General features: G+C 46.7%; 1 protein-coding gene across 2 annotated transcripts in view; it reads right to left on the bottom strand.

Moving 5' to 3' along the window:
• Window positions 1-17,018, bottom strand: part of Cemip (cell migration inducing hyaluronidase 1) — a 153,763-nt gene that overhangs the window by 32,268 nt on the left and 104,477 nt on the right. For both annotated transcript variants that reach the window (XM_032893289.1, XM_032893290.1), the window contains exons 12-13: window positions 6,651-6,826; window positions 5,714-5,923 (exon numbers count right to left, since the gene is read on the bottom strand). In XM_032893289.1, coding sequence (XP_032749180.1) covers window positions 5,714-5,923; window positions 6,651-6,826 — 386 coding nt within the window. The remainder of the gene's footprint in view (window positions 1-5,713; window positions 5,924-6,650; window positions 6,827-17,018) is intronic.

Below are 17,018 nucleotides of genomic sequence, written 5' to 3'. Positions count from 1 at the left end.
GGCTTTTACATTGCAAGTGCTTGCTCCCTAACTGCCAGGCTTTCTGTCAGCTATTAGAACCATACCCACAGCAAGCCCTGCATGGCTGAACACGGGTTGGCCTCTTAGACCTTTAATTTCTCTGCAATCTTACAAAGTCCTCTTGCAAATTTTGTTTTAGAAATGAGTGAGTTGAGGCTGGGAGAAGCTAAGCAATTGTCCAAGGTCACAAAAGCTTAGTGGGCAAAGCCAGGGTGGGGACATTTGATTTTTCAGGCCTGTGTGTTCACTCTGTTGGCTTATTCCACTCTCCACACTGCCTGCTTATACCAGACAAGCCATCTGCCTCTAAAACTGAGCATCCTTCCTTTAATCTTGGTTTTAATCTTTGACAGGGCATGACCTTGAGGCTCATTCACTCCTTCAATGGGCATTTCAGTCAATGCCAAGGTCATCCAGTGGGATGTTCCCTTCTCTCCTAGTGAGAAATGAAAACTTGTTATAAATAGCCCAGAAAGACAAGTCTGGGAGGGGATGCGGCTGCTCTTGCTGGCAGAGACTTCTAAGATCCAATTCAATGTCTGGCCTTGCAGAAGAGGAAACTATGTCCAGAGAAGGGATGTGGGGTATCCCAGGGAATTTATACTTTAGAGTCTGCTGTCTTCTGCTCCTGATCTTTCTGACTTGTCCCTACACATTTGCCCTCCACTTCAGATCTCTGAAAGTGAGTGAATGAGTTAGGGACATTTTTCTGACACTCGGAGAGAAGCTGGCTTCTAAGATTTGTGAGAGATTCTGTGACAGAAAGTGCTTCACTAGAAGGAAGGAAAACAGCTGCTGCTGTTGGAAGTCCAGTTCTTACACACGTTGATGAGTATCAACCTCATCTCAGTGGACACCACTTGAATTGAGTGTCCAAGCCCCTTTGCAAGGACAGAACGCAGACTTGATTTCTATCAACATCAGAAACAGAAACCAGTCCTTTGCTTTGTCATTGCAATGAGGCCGGCAGAGTCAGGAGAAAAGCAGGGCAAGAGCAAATAAAAGTCTGGAGCGGGAGACACAGTGTAATTCACGCTGTTACTCAGTCACGGACTTACTCGTCTGCTACACTGAGCATCCCTTGTGTAATAGAGGGAATGCTAAAAATGCTTGCAGATGGTTTCTCCTTAGAATGTTTTACAGAATTGACTATTAGGGACAATAAGTGAATGGATGGATAGATAGATAGATAGATAGATAGATAGATAGATAGATAGATAGATAGGCAGGCAGGCAGACAGACAGACAGACAGATAGGGGTAGTGAGTATATAGAAAAATAGATATGGTTGTTAGGTAGATATACCGGTAAATAATAAACAGATGGTAGTTGCATGAATAAATGGATAGGAAAATAGGATAGCTAGACAGACAGGTAGATAATAGATTCATATAGATAGACACAGCAACTAAATGAATACTCCCTCCCCCAATGGGGGCTGTCCTTATATGCTAGCCAGAAATAATGTGTAAACCCTTCTGCCATCCTCGTTGAGAAAGCTAAAGCTATATTCCCCCTTGGTTTTTCTGCATCACTTCTTGCCTGCTGATATCTGTGGTTCATGACTCCCGGAAGCTGTTTTAAGTCTTTCACTGTAGTTGGGTCTGGTCATGAGATTGTAAAGGAGAAAATTCCTAGGTTCTGCCTAGTAATAAAAGACCCAGAAACAGCTCTCAGGTACTGCTTCCACTAGTGCGACTCTCTATTTAGTCGTCATCAAGTCAGAGCATTGTTGGGGCTTGGGGGTGGGGTGTTAGTGCTAGAGGAGGCTAGCAGAGGCAGCTCCTGGTCTGAAGACTGTTTTCTGCGTGCATCGTGATCTATGATCACCCCAGTCTGAACTAGCTCCCATCAACAACCTTCTTCTCTAAGAAGAATGGTGCTTCAATTAATCAAACACAAGCAGAAATTAGTGGTTGGTTGACTCTCTGGATATGCAGGATTCCACTATAGATTCAATCAAGCTCAGACAGGAAATATTTCTTTTAAAGAAATTGCCAATGTGGACCATGTACAGAGATTCTTTTACCTTGTCATCAGTCCTCAAACAATATGGGATGCCAACTGTTTACTAGGCATTTACATGGCATCATAAACCAACTAGAAGTAATTTTTAAGTGCAAAGGAGAAATGAAGGACTTTGGCACCCTTCAGGGGTTCCTGGTATGAAAGAGGATGCTACGTCTGCAGCCTAGGGTGCAAATGATATAATATATCACCGAGAAGCCTCCCAGCAAATTCGGTCCAAGCTTCTGACCTTATTAGAAAAACTTAAAAATAAAATTCCTGAGGAGAAGCTGGCCTTGGAGCACAGGCAAGGGTCATTTGTTTTGAAGATCTTAATGAGTTTTTGAATATGCAAATAGAAGTTGAGAGAGGAAACAGAATCAAACCCTACCTAAAAAGGGAAGGAATGCTTCCAAGGCTGTGTGGGGAAGGTAGGGAGGGGTGGGGGGCAAGGATGGGGGAGGATGGAGCTTGCAAGGTCAGGGTGCTGCCGGAGGGAAAGCATGTGACCTGGAAAGGGGCAGTGAGACCAGAGAGACCTGCATTCTCTTCCACACTGTCAATGTCTGCTCTGCTCTGCTCTGGAGTGTTCTCTATCCTCCTCTTCATCTCTACCTCAGTCTCCCAGTGCAGCCCTGGACCAAGCTATCTTTGCGGGAGAGGAAAGATGGTGTCTGGGTCTAACCTCTGGGCTCAAGTGGGAAGGAGAGAATAGCTACACATCTTGAAAAGTGCAGCACACATTCAAAGACACTGGAAAGGGGTGAGCCTGAGAAAATGAAAGCCTTTCCCACAATTCCCAGGGCTGCGCAGCTGGCAGAGAGGATGCTGGGTTTCCCCATCATGGGCTCCATCCATCTTTAGCAGAATGCCAAGCGAAACCCCAGGGAAGGGAAGCTTAGGGACTGACTGGCACCTGGAGCCCTGCAGGGCACAGCAGTTGCAACCAGCTCGGCACGTCTTGGCTTCATGGCACAGGCATTTATAATAAAGATAAGTGGTGAGCAAGTCCCTCAGAAAGGGCGTGCTTTCTTCTGCGCAGTCTCCCAGGCTTAAAGAAAGGAGGTAGAAGAGAGTACAATTCTCACTTGGGTCTTTGTACCTCCTGCTACAGGCCAGGAATATCTTGATTGCCTTCCAGTAATAGAAAGACAATGTTCAAGGTCCCGCTTAGGAGCTCTAAATACACATGCAGATGCTCTGTGGCCCTGCAGAGAGTGCATGCACAACTTCTCCTTGGGAGAGAGTTCTCCCAACCTCTACTGGCTAGCGTCCGGGAGACAGTCAGTGCAGAGCCTCCTTCTGAAGTCAGGCTTCCTCTCTCACACCTGCCAGGGAACCTGGGTGCTCTCTGCTATATTGCTAGAAAGACATTCTCAACAATGCTACTCTCACTGGAGACATTCCTACAGCTTCACTCTGTGGACTGAGAACAGGGACTTAGTGAGCTGCAAAAGCAGTGTGAGAAAGGGGCCCTGTGACCAGAGGAGCGCAGGCATTGGGCTCCATCAACTCAGTGTGTTTCTGCTGAAGACCCTTCCGTTGTGAGCACTGGGACTTTTCAAAGTGGCTGGGAGGGAGCACGTGCATGCAGAGTTTGCCAAGAGCAGCTAACTACATTGGCTCCACTTTTCGCTGGGGACATATGCCGCTATCTACCGGAAGCAGAGGTGTTTTCACAGACCACATAGAGACGCAAGGGCACACAGGGCTGCAACTATTTCGTGTCCCCCTGGGAGCATGTCATTTGTGCTTTCTGGCTTCATTCTCCTGACTACCCTTTGTAGTTGACTCTATCAGGTTTTCACTGGGGGAAACTGAGGCCCAGGATATTTTCATCCGTTCCTACAACTCTGTGCTGGTGACTTTTGAGTTTCTGCCGAGTCCCACAGCACTGACACGGGGAAAGAACAAAGAGATGCATGAACTGAGGGGACAATGGTTTGCTAAACTCAGTGACATTTCAGAGTCACATTGCTGAAAGCTGTCCCCAAAACTCAGAGGGTGTGTGTGTGTGTGTGTTCGTCAGAGGGAATTGGTTTAACTGGCTGCAGAGGTGGCTCAGAGGTTAAAAGCTCTTGTTGCTCTTGCAGAGGACTCAGGTTCAGTCCCGAGTATCCATATCATAGCATACAACAGCCCTAACTCCAGTTTCATGGACCTAATGGCTTCATCTGACTTCTGTGGGTACCAGGCAGGCACGTGGTATACGTACATAACATTCCATGTGAAGACTCTTACATATACAACAACCTTTGTAAAAATAAAATAATAAATGAGGGGACAGGGGGCTGCCTGCAACAGGGGATGAGGGACACTGGCTCCCAAGGATAGGAGTACATAGGAGAGAAGAGGGAAGAGACTGGAGAGATGGCCTCCTGAGGCACTTCAGGACCTGCGGGGTGGAGCAAGGTGCTGAGGCTCCTTAGAGCACCATACAGCGAGAGGCCCTTCTTTCTGGGATCTGCCCATTTCTGACCAGGGATTATGTTAGCAATCACACACACACACACACACACACACACACACACACACACACACACACACACACACACACCACTGTGTCCCCTGCTCTCTAAAGCATAATAGCATGTTTGTTTCTATATGGCCTCTTATGGTTCTGTTAATTGACACCTTTCCCCCGCCCCCAAGCATAGTCACCCACTAGTAAAGCCATCAGTTCAGGCAGCAAAGAAAAGCATGCAGTGTCAAAGGCCAGCTCCCACAGCAGCATTCTGGAAGGCACACAACCATACATTCCAAGAGCATTCAAAGCCAATCCGTAAAACTGCCGGTCTGTCTAGGATATGGCCCTGCTGCTGCCTGCTTGGCTCAGAGAACTAGAGACCTGGACCACCTCAATGGCAAGCCATGCAGTTTGGTTCCACCTTGGAAAGACTGCAACAAGATTCTGCCTTCAGATCTATCTCTATAGCTTAGCCAGCAGACACAGCTCAGAACTGATTGGTGGTAGGTTCCTGAATGGCTGCTAGGTTAAGGTTGTAACTGGCACCTCAACCGGCACCTCATGTGGTAGCCAGATGACAAGGGAGCTGAGAGATGCTCCTTCCCAATTTGGCAGCTGGCAGTCCTGGGCAGGAGGAAATCCTCGCTAACAGTGTTGCACAGATATTCTGGTTGGATGCAGTTAGCCAGAGTTCTGTTCTAAGGGTCTGACTCTATTGTGGGGACCATGGACATATCTAATTGTCCCAGGTCAGATCTGGGAGGTGGGTGGGTGCCTTAATTCACTGTTTTCCCTTTCCCACCACAGTCTTTTGACTCTCCCACCTCACTGAGATGACAAAGTCCTGGGGATGGCCCCATGCCAGTTCCGGAAAGCTTTATCTCACTGAGGTACCAACTCCCCATGCTGTCCTGGTGGGTGTTCCACATGGCCCTGAGCTCAGCTTCCCCAATGCCAGCTGTTCTGTGGTAAGACCTGGATTCCCTGCTCTGAAAATGAGATGCTAGGTCAATATAGTCCAGACTGTTTCACTCTCCTCTTCTATCCAAGCAAACTGAAGGTAACACTGTGCTCTGTAGGGCTCACAGGAAAGAAAGGAAGATCTGACCGATTCAGTACTTGTCCAAATTCACACTGGAAGTCGGTGAGAAAGCACAGTACAGGGTCTCACTTCCCCCGCATGGCCTATGTGTAGACACCCTTCCAGCAGACACTTACCAACAGACCATTGGAGCCATGGACAGTGACGCAGCGGGAGAATGTGTGATGAATGGAGAGGTCCCTGATGTACGTAGGTGGGTCATAGCCTCCCTGTTCATCCAAATCTCCAGCCAGGTGGAAGTGAATTGGGTACTGGCCCACCAGCTGCTGCCCCATGTACTTCAGCTCCACACCCTCCAAGTGGGTTGCTTTAAACCCCAGTGCAAACTGCAACAGGAAAGTGAAAGTCAAAGGAGCCCCAAGGCAGCTGCTGATCTCCCCCCAGCCCCCACTGTGCTAGCTGACCTGCATTCCCAGAGGACAGAGGTATTATGTTCCTAGTGCTTTGTCACTGGGCTTTACTTAGTACATCCTGGTTACTCAATAAATCAAAGAGGCTCTGGGTACATGGCTGAGAATGCCTGGTCCTTCTTACACTAAGGAATCCAGCAAGGCATTACAGGATGCTACAGGATAACAGACTGTTTGGATTGGAAATGCCCAGGACAATAGGTGGACGTGCTGTGATCTTCCTTTACCACCTCCATAGCCAACCATGAGGAAGGGATAATCCTAAAATGCTTAGGGGGTAGGGGCGACATAAAACATGCCCTGGGAGTGCTGGAGAGTGGAGGACTCAGGGTATTATTGTTTATTGTGTGAAATCTTCTTCTGAGAAAGGAAGGCGCTAATGATGGAGATACCATGAGCCTCTGCTCCGGGGACATGCATGTGAGTGGCAGATGGTCACAGCATAGGGCTGCTCCTGGATGCGTTCAGGGAAACTGCTTAGGCAGATGATGCCACATCCCAGGAGCTCAGCAGAACCTAAGGGTGCACTTGCCTTCCTACCCCCTGCTCCACCACCCTGTTCACTCTCATGAGTCTCTGTCCACAGCTAGAACCTCAAGTACCCCCCTGTAGGGCTCAGAGCCTTAGCCAGGCACATTCCTACCTTGATGTGGCCCCCAAAGGTATCGAAGTCAAAGAAGTCACAGATGTGATTGCTGTAGGGATAGCATCTGTCCTCCATCTCCCCCATCACCACAATGTTTCGAGTCAGAAGTCCGACCTCAGCCCGCATGTCTACGCCATCAATCTCTTCCCCGATATGTAGGTATTGGGGCTTCCCTAGGAGCAGAATGGTGGGTGAAGCGTGTCCACTAGGTTCCCATCTAGTTCTTTCACAGCTGTAGCTTGCTCTTCACCAGACCCTTGTTCATCTGGGGCCCCATGGCCCTTGCTCCCATGACATGGAAGAGCAGAGCTCTGATCGATGTGGTCACACACCCAGGAGTTCATAGTTCATAGCTACTCATGCTCCTTAAGGTCATGGCAGGGTGGCTGCTTGTCAAGTAACATATACTCTGCTTCTGATTTCAGAGCTAGACTCTCCCACTTCCCACAGTGAGGCATGGCCACAGGATGTACATAGAAGCGCCAGGTGTAACCTTGGCTTGTCTCTCTGGTGGGCCAACCTCACCCAGCAGAAGGAGGCCATGGCCTAGAGATAGCAGAGCAACGAGAGAGAGAGACAGAGAGAGAGAGAGATAGAGAGAGAGACAGAGAGAGAGACAGAGAGACAGAGAGACAAAGACAGGGACAGAAACAGAGAGAGAGACAGAAACAGGGACAGAAACAGAGATAGAGACAGTGAGACAGACAGACAGACAGACACACACACATATATATATACACACACACACACAGAGAGAGAGACAGAGAGAGAGAGAGAGACAGAGAGAGACAGAGAGAGACAGAGAGAGAGAGACCTTGTCTCTAGATGACTCCTTAGAGTTTGCACTGTAGGGTGTCTCTAGCTATAATTCTTAGGATAAAAGAAACCTTTCAGGCCCCTGATTCTGAGCTGAGCAAGGTCACCCCATGCTCTACTCTCAGCAGTTTCTGTGGTATGGAAAGGAGCAATGGAGAAGGACTTGTGTCCTGATCTGTGCTGACTTCATCCTGCATCCCTCAGCGGAGGCACTCTCTGAGGCCATGGATCTTAGCTCTGTCCTGTGGCACCTCTAGAAGGTATTGCCTCCAGCTGGCAGTCCTTTCCAGGTCAGCCATCTTGTCCCTCCTTTGCTATGTTCTCTGCCCTCAGATGTCCCCCGGTCTTGCTATTCTTGAGAAAAATCTCAAAGCCAAACACCCTCCCACATTCACTCTGGTCCATGTCCTTTGTGGCTGAATCCTTGACCCTATGTTCTGCCCATTTTCTTCCTCCCATGACCTCGCCCTTTCTTTAGTCAAATTCCTTTAGTGTTAGCTCCCATCTCCTTCCTCCATCTGTGCAGAAAACATAGCTTAATACACGCTCGTCACTAAGATGGCTGGCAGGGCTTGTAGTCACTTTCTCTTTCATTTTGAGGATGAAATGCAAAGGGCAAGTCCATGTGGACTTCCAGCCCAAACCACAACACCTACACCACTTGCCTTTTGCTCTGGCCTTGACTTGATCAAGGAGGCGCTTGCCTCAACCCTGAGATACCACTAGTGCCCACGTGTGAAGGCCACAGTTAAAATTAGCAATACCCACCCCAACGACCTTCCTCTGCTGACCGCTGCCCTCCCCATTATCAAGCACACATCCTGGGAGCTGACAGTATTGCTACAGAAGCCTATGGTTTTAGAATTCTGCAGACTCAGTGAGATAGTGGTTTCTTTGAAGCAATATGACATTGGTGCATACTAAAGCTGAGAAAACAACTCCAGGCAAGTGAATGGTATGTGTTTTCTATTGCAGCTGTGACAGATTACCACAGGTTTATTTTTTATGATCCTGGAGGTTAGATGTCTGAAATTAATTTTCTGGGGTGAGTCAAGGTGTTGGCATGGCTGCTTACTTGAGAAAGTACCGCATAGAATCCGTTCCTGAGCATTTCCAGATTCCAGTGGCCACCTGTACTCCTTGGCTTTGAGATAGCCATCTTCTATTTTCATAGGTCCCTCTGCTTCTGTCACTCCTTTGCTTTTTCTTCACTAATCTCCTATAATACTTCTTTTCTGGTACCTTTGCCGTCACATTGGACCCACCCATATAACCCAGAACACTTCCAGTTCCAGAACTTTAATCTAGTCATCATTGTAAGCCCTTTCTATCACGTGAGGCAGTGTTCACAGGAACTAAGGATCACAGCATAGATTCAGCCTATCACAGTGTCCTTAAGAGTCTCAGGTATAGTGTCAGTCAGCTTTCTGTTACTATAACTAATAGCTGAGATAAATGTATTTATAAAGAAGAAAAGCTTATTTCAGTTGATAGTTTCAGAGATTTTGATACCCACAGGCTATGTTGCTTTGGCCAATGGTGACACAGCATATCATGGTGGTTGCATATGGCAGAGGAAATCCATTTACTCTGCATCCAGAAATGAAACAGGGAAAGGAGACCAATATCCCGCAGTCTGCTTCTAGGACTTATCCTTATGAACTTAAAACCTCCATTAAGTTCTACCACCTTCTAACAGTTCCACACTGGTCTGACATCACTAGAGAAGACCATTGGAAACAAGTTAACTACGGGATTCTGGGGCTCTTCCTCCCTGAACCCACTGTAGCTTTTGGTTTGGAGTCAAGGGCAATGTACCTGCTTTAAGGTCCTATGGTCACTCATGTAGAAACCTCTGCTTCTATCCCTGTTGTTCTCCTTGCCTGTTAGCTCTGTGATCTTCACAGGCAAGGAAACCACGGGGTCTGCCCTCTAAAGGGCAAAGCCTGTCCCCAAAAGTGGTGTGCATGGCTTCTGAGGGACACTGCCTTAGGAGAGCCAGACAGAGGCAACACAATGCCTATTTGGTGGATGAAAGAAAAGAGACTCAAATTTAGAAAGAGCCATTCTAGAAGTAGATGCAGTCCATCTCTAATTATGATGTCTCAGTCATGGAGGACTTTCTACCATCCTGCTTTTGATCTGCTAGCTTTTGATCTCCTCATGAACATGTGGAAGGTTAGATATTGGTGAGTCTGGAGGAGAATGTGGAGTTATGACGTCATAGGGTATATGCATTTCTCTTTACAACTGGATGCTGACTCCAGGGAAGAGGGAGCCCAGGCCAGGGAGTGCTGTGAGTCCAGGCCTCCTCCAGTACAGACACTTCTGTGTAACGCCTTGAATGACTTGAGGGTGATGCTTCATGGAGGGTGAGAGGTCCCTCTTTCCAGAACCTATTTGTTTCCCACATACACTTGACTCTGACTTCAAGGGCAGAGCAGGTCACTGTATCACTGGGTCCTTTTTTAATGATGACCACAGAAGTGTGCTGCTCTGACCTCTCTTCAAGAACTGAACATCAACCACTGTTCCTTCTATTACAGTTCATGCAGTTTTAGATCACAGGGCCTCGAACTCCCCCATCTTTGTTCCAGAGAGCCTGTTGATCCACTTTAACCGGTTCAGGACTTCCTGAAAGGAAGAGGTGTATCTGACTGATCTCTGTCCTTCTGTACCTGCATGGTGGTCTGCAGATCCTGCAGAGTCCTCACACGCATCTTGTCAGAGAGCCTTTTATATGTCTATTTCTGTCTGAATATATCTTCCTTGGCCCTTTTCTTTGTCATGGAGAGCATCTATTCTCCTAAGCCACCCCAGTTCAATATGCAGAGAACTGGGTCATTTTACAAAGCTGAATAATCTGTTCCCAAGAGCATCCGGGATCCCAGTCTTGGGCATCCCAGGCCTCCAGTCAGGCTAGATCCAGAGCTAATCTTTCTTAATGGAAACTCCAAAGGACAATGTTACTGACAATGCCCAGGGAAACTCTCAAAGGATTTCTCAACCAAGCAAGACAGCTTGGGGTTTTATCTGGGATAGAGAAGAAGAATTGACTGCTACTGCCCAAGGCAAGTGATAAGCATTCTTTTGGGTATGCTGAGTGGTACAGCATAGAGTTGGCTTTCCAAATGTCCCTAGAAGGCTAGACTTGTTTTGGGAACAGATGGCACTATGAACAACTGACTCGGTTACATCAGCCCTGATGCCATTCTCTAATGGTCTAAGGTGGATAGACACCCTGGCTCCTGGTGGGCTCATCTCTTTCTCTCTTAGACATCTTCTTCAGCTCCCTTCAGCCTAGCTGGCATTACCACCTGAGGGCCTTTGCTACCCCAGAGTACCCATCCACCTTGTTGCCTCTAAGAAGAGAGCCATTTTCCACATGGCTCTGAGCCAGGCTGTGTGACTTAGTTTGCAGTAGAGTCCTGGAGCCTATCGTTTAAACTTCCTAAACCTTGGGCCCTTCGTCTATGAAACAGAGATTAAAAATAGCTCATGTCCCAAAAGGTAGCTAGATCAACAAGATAGTTAATTCATAGAAATGTGCTTAAACAGCCCTGGGCAGTTGGTTGGAGGCCAGAGGGACAGAAATGACATTTGCAGCTGACAGGGCTTTTGTCTCCAGAGTTTCACCAGTGACAGAAACTAATGGACAGCTGGTTTCACAGGGGAAGCAGGGTTCGAGTGACTTCAGGTAGATGGAAGGCTTGTGTGTATCAGATTCCCATAGATTAAGGAAATGCAGGTTCTACTGAGAACTGCAGGAATTTTGTGGTCACAGCCACCTCCCCTGCTCCAAGACGCCTTATCAGAACCTTTACAACATTGTTTCTGTCCACAGTGCGAGCAGTTATCTCTCCTTGTCCCTTTCACAGGCCACTCCCAACCGCAATCCCAGGGAAGTGGTGTGCCTGATTTCTTCCATCCCTCCCTGCATGTGAGGTTCTCCCACAACTCTCCATCTCTCCCCACCCCAAGTCCCTGCCTTTTCACAGCACTCATGTATAGGCTGACTAGGCCAGAACTGTCTCAAATGACTTAGGCCTACTAGGAAATGGGGAGGGGACCTGGGGCATAGGGAGACTCTAAATGTTGGTATTTTCTGGGTTTATCCAAGCAGAGAACCAGACACCCTGAGAACAAGAGAAGAATAAATCACAAACACCTTCTCTGGGAGACAGACACACCAGGTACTTATAGATTAGAACCCAGGGTGTCAGAAGAAGGTGAAGACTGGATTGTTCTTCTCATACAATCAGGGGCAAGGACTAGTCCAGAGGGACAAGAATTGCCTAGGACTCCTATGGCCATTTCAGATGGAGATGCTAAGATTATGTATGTTTATGGAAGACGACACAGCATATATAGGTTTGCAGCTAGAGAGCTGGGGATTTGAAAGATACTAGCTTGATTGGTCTATGCTAGCACCACCCACCAGGACATCCTGTGACAACAGATTCCATGTTGTTCTGCATGGTAGCCACTAAGTTCATGTGGCTTTCAAACACTTAAAATCTTTCTACTGTGAGGAACAGGATGAAATTTTATTTTACTTCAATTAAATTAAAGCAGCTACATGTGGCTGGTGGCTACCACTTTGGAAACCATGGACTTAGGTATTTGATTTCTACAACCTCAGTTTCTCCATCTGCTTCATATGTAAAACAGGAACTCTCAGATATTGAGGGCCACACGAAAATGGGACAGGTAGGCCTGCGCAGTACTGGAACTATCATGGGAAATGGTGCTCATTCTAAGAGTGGTCATAGGAGTTAAAGGGTGGGGGGTATTTGCAAGGCAAGGTGAGACAGTGACAAAGAGAGAGGATGGCAAAATAACCAAAGGGGAAATTTCAAGTGTCATGGCCACATCAAGAGGTGGTAGAAATCACACTGGGGCTGGCAAAACTTGGGAAAAAAGTTTTTAGGTGGGCCATACATTTTCAGCACATTGTCACTCGTATCACCAACAAAACCTTAAAATGCAGAGAGGGTTCTTGACTGGAAATAGGAAAGGAGGATCAAAGAAGAATGTACCCCTCTCTGTAGCCAGGCTGAGGAGCTGACTCTGACAGAAGTCAACAGGTAGGAGAAGAATTCATGAACAGAATGGGGTGGATAGGAGGAGTCCTCACGCTGTGTTAGTGGGGGAACAGAAAGCAGAGTGTGGCCTTTGGGAAGAGGAACAGTGGGTGTCCCTCAGGACAGACTGGTGAACAGACAGCTGTGCTTGCACGATCATCCCCAACTGGCACTTTTGTGACACTACTCATCAGGTAGAACCGTTTCCATGGGGACCCAATAGACAGTGGGAGGCTGGGTGTGGGGCTAGAGCAGAATCCTTCAATGGTAATGTAAGTGACTTGAGGACATCATGAAAGAAGTCTAACATTGTCTCCCTTCATACTTTCATCCTTTGGAACTTGGCCCCCAAGAAGCACCCTGACATTCTTGGTCCAGCCTGGGCACATTCATGAGGTAGTTGGTTGTGTTGCTAACATTCTGTCAGGCATGAATCCCCAAATCTCTGCTGTGTGAGCCTGGCATCTCATGGGTCCTTCTACCTCAGGGTTACTTTGGCATTCACAGTTGCCCTGTCGGGATCTTCTCAAAGTGAGATCTCTCAATCTTAGGGTATACCCAAGGTTTAGCCCAAACCTAGGGGAAATCTTCCTACATCCATTCAGGCCAGTGGTGGAAGTCATTCTGTATAGCTGCATGCTGCCTGAAGGCATAAGGAGTGACTTGAGCTCAAATGATCTGCCAGAGGGGCAACTGACATCCCAGGAGTTTGTCTACCATGCACTGCGATGATGACCTGAGTATTCTCCTGCAGATGCAAACATGGGAAATCCTTCCTTGTTAGGAGCACCCAACAGACTCATGGAGTTGATTAGCTTCCTGTGTACTCAAGTAAAGCCCCTGGTTGTCCTGCGGCCTCCTCTGCCATCTGTGATCCTAGGAGCTCTCATGGTCTCCCCTATAGTCCACTTGTGCTCCTCATGGCTGGTTCACCCCTGATCAGGTGATTGCCCATATGCCTTCCTTTCTAGCAATACTTCTCTTTCCTAGGCACTTTGTCATCTTCTCCCAGCTTCCCTCTTAATGGTGAACCTCAGGGAAAGCACCATGCCCACTCCCAACAGAGTGGAATCCCTCCTCCCTCTGCCCAGCTCCAGCTCCTTACACATCTCTTTTTAATTATTGTGTATGGAGTCTTACTGCTATTGTAATGACTCTTTGATGGATGCCATTCTTCCTGCTGGGCTGCAGCTTCCCTTGGGGCTGTCCATCCTGCTCACCATGGCACCTTGAGGTGTATAGATGATAAAATGTTCCACCCCTCTTTCTGTCCCCACCCTCCTCATCCCCGGGGGAGGAAGGTGCTGACCCATCATCACAGATGTGACTCCCACACCTGAACCACACCTAGCCGGTCAGATCTCCAGAAGATTACAGCAGGCTGCCACAGCCTCAAATGTTACTTAATAATGATAGCGGTTGCTTTTTCCTCCACAATGCCAAGTGCCTGCAGGTCCTAAATGGCAGAAATGGCAAACTGAAACATACAAGGTCCAACCACTAGTAATCAATGGCGCTCCTCTATCCCTCTCATACTGAGGGCTAGATGCTAAATTATTGTAGGTAGGGCTGTGGAGATAGCTCAGTGTCACACAAATGTGAAGATTCTGAGTTCAGTTCCCAGAACCTACACAAATGCTGCTTGGGTGTAACAGTCTGCCTATAATTCCCTTGCTCAGAAGGTAGAAATTAGGGATCCCTGGAATGAGCTAGCTAGTCAGACTAGCTGCGTTAGTGAGGTCTGGGTTCAGTTCAGAGACTACCTCAGTACTCAGTAAATTTAAATAAGCAGGAGAATGATAAAGGATGACTCCCAATATGAAATCTGACCACCACACACATACATGCACATCCCCCAATGTGTGAGCATGCATGCATATATATACACAAACACTAAACACATACATAAATAAGAAGAATAAAAAGAATTGTAGCTGATGTTAATAGTAAGTGCGGCACGGTAGGTGTGGTGGCACAGGCTTTTGATCTTAGCATTTGGGATTTTGAGTTGGGGCTATCCTGGGCTACGTTAGTGAGATCTTATCTCTACAAATGGGGACACAGCTGCTTGATTCCTCTTTTTTGCCTCTGCCAAACAAGATGAAGTCAAAGATGCCTTTTGCAGAATGTGTTACAGATTATGCCCAGCATCTCATTTCCTTCTAACATTAGAATTCAAACCACAAATAACCCCCATCCAGAGCATTTTAGCATAGTGTCAAGTTCATGTTGCCATGCCCTGTCCTGTAGATGATGAACGAGGCTAACTCCTCAAGCTCAGGGCTAAGAGAAGGGTGATCTTCTAGGTCTATCTCCTTCCCTTTCTTGAATATAGATTAGTTTCTCTGACATTCATGTGGAACTATTTTTTCTGCTTTGTTACTTAGACTTTTATTCTCCAGATTATTCTTTTTTTTTTCCACTTCATTTCTTTCCTTTGGGTGTCAGATTGATCTGGACTTACTTATAAGATGCCCCAAGCCTATCCTGAAGAATGTAGGGGTTCAAATATTATTTAGATGGGATCTCTTACCTTGCAAACTTCTCTTCTAGACTTGTCCTGCCCACTGCTACCTCCTTCTTTTTCTAGCCATACTCCAAAGCTAGCATCTCACTAAAACTATATGTTTTGCAGACTCTAATCAGAGAATTGGTGCCTTGGGATTCCAGCTGTGCTGCCTCAGGCATCTGATACACTGGGCCATTTCCTCCAAGAACAAATTCAGGAGGTGGACCTCTATAACTGCTTCTCACTTCATTGAGATGAGGCTTCACAAATTCTTCCTCAAGTATGTCCTAATCAGCCGAAAGAGATTGTATTGAGTTTTAGTTTCTCAAGGTTTATTTCTGAAACACTAGATTTTTAAACTATACTTCCTATGCCATCTCAGTGCTCAGTCTTCTCATCAAGATTGGGCTACTTCCCCAGGCAGTTGCACGTGATAGTCTTGCAGTAGCGTGTGATAGAATGAATATCCATTAGTGAGTCCCTTCCCTTCTGGCAGGTCACTCTGGTTTTAAAGAATGACCCTTGTATTGACTTGAGGCAGTCTAAAGATTACTGATAAAAGTCCTGACCTCTCAGAAAAGCCTAGTCAGATCTTCTCTCCCTGGGCAGTGGCTGTGCAGTATGATGTCCCAGGGACTCGTCATGCTCTAGAGACAGGGATGCTTAGAGATGTTGTCCACTGCTCCCTGCTGCCCAGGCCCTCAAAGCTGCCCTGCACGGAGTCCTTTGCAGCTTTGTTCTTCAGTATCTAATTTGTTTTTCTGACAGGATGGCCTGCCCATCAATTCCTTCTTTGTTTCAGATAGTCAAGTTGGATTCTGTTGCTTACAACCCAAAGACATAATACGTAATTTCCAGGAGCAATTGACCTACATTATGTCTAAGGTCTCTGTAGTGGTTTGAATAGGAATGACCCCTTAGGCTCATGTTTTTTAATGTCATTAGGAAGTGGCACTACTTGAGAAGGAATAGGAGGTGTGGCCTTCTTGGAGGAAGTATGTCACTAGGGGTGGGCTTTGGGATTTTAAATGCCCAAGCCAGGCCCAGTGTTTTCCTCTCTTCCTGCCACCTGCCAGTCCAGATGTAGATCTCTCAGGAACTTCTCCAGCATCATGTCTGATGCCACCATGCTGCCTACCACGACAATAATGAACTGAATCTCTAGACTGCAATCCAACCCAAATTAAATGATTTCCTTTATAAAAGTTGTGGTTATGGTGTCTCTTCATAGCAATATAACACTGACTAAGACAGTCTTTTTTACTCTCTAAGGATCTGTGATTCTGGTAATATCACAAAACATAAAACATAAGGCATGTAAAAGGAGAAGAAAATAGAAATCTCAAAAGCTATAGAAAAAGGAGATTTAAAGCATTGACACAGGACTAACTTATTTTCAAACAAATGTTCATTCTGTCCTCTCAATCTCAGTGAGAAAAATAGGCTTTTCTGACAGTTCATATTGACCTGCACTGTGGGATGCACTCTATATTGACCTGTGTTTTGGCCAGCAAACTGTGATTGTGTTGTTTATTTTTCTCTGAGTTCATTTTGTTTTCTTTTGTTTTGAAGTAAGACGTTATCCTGAAGCCTAAGTTTGCCTGATACTCACTATGACTATGTATCTCAGGCTGGTCTCAAACTCACAGCCATTTTCCCTTTCTGGTCTCCCAAGTTCTAGAATTCTAGATCTAGATATAAGCTAGTATGCCCATCGTGAGCTAGTTCTAAGCTCGGACCTTAGAAATCCTCCATTCTCTCTACCCCCCTCTATAGGAATTTCCAACCTCTGTCATGAGAAGAATGTGTCTGGGAAAGACTGAGAATAGTATGGAGACAATCTAAGCCCAACTTCTAGACTGGAGCTAGGCTCAGCCTAGAAAGGCTTAAGCCTTGTGCTATGATTGTGTCCCCCAAAGGCTCATGAGTTAAAGCTTTGCCATGATGCTATTAGGG

The sequence above is a fragment of the Rattus rattus genome, chromosome 2 (genome assembly GCF_011064425.1).
Source record: "Rattus rattus isolate New Zealand chromosome 2, Rrattus_CSIRO_v1, whole genome shotgun sequence".
NCBI classification, from domain to species: domain Eukaryota; kingdom Metazoa; phylum Chordata; class Mammalia; order Rodentia; family Muridae; genus Rattus; species Rattus rattus.
This window is presented reverse-complemented; position numbering and strand designations above follow the sequence as displayed.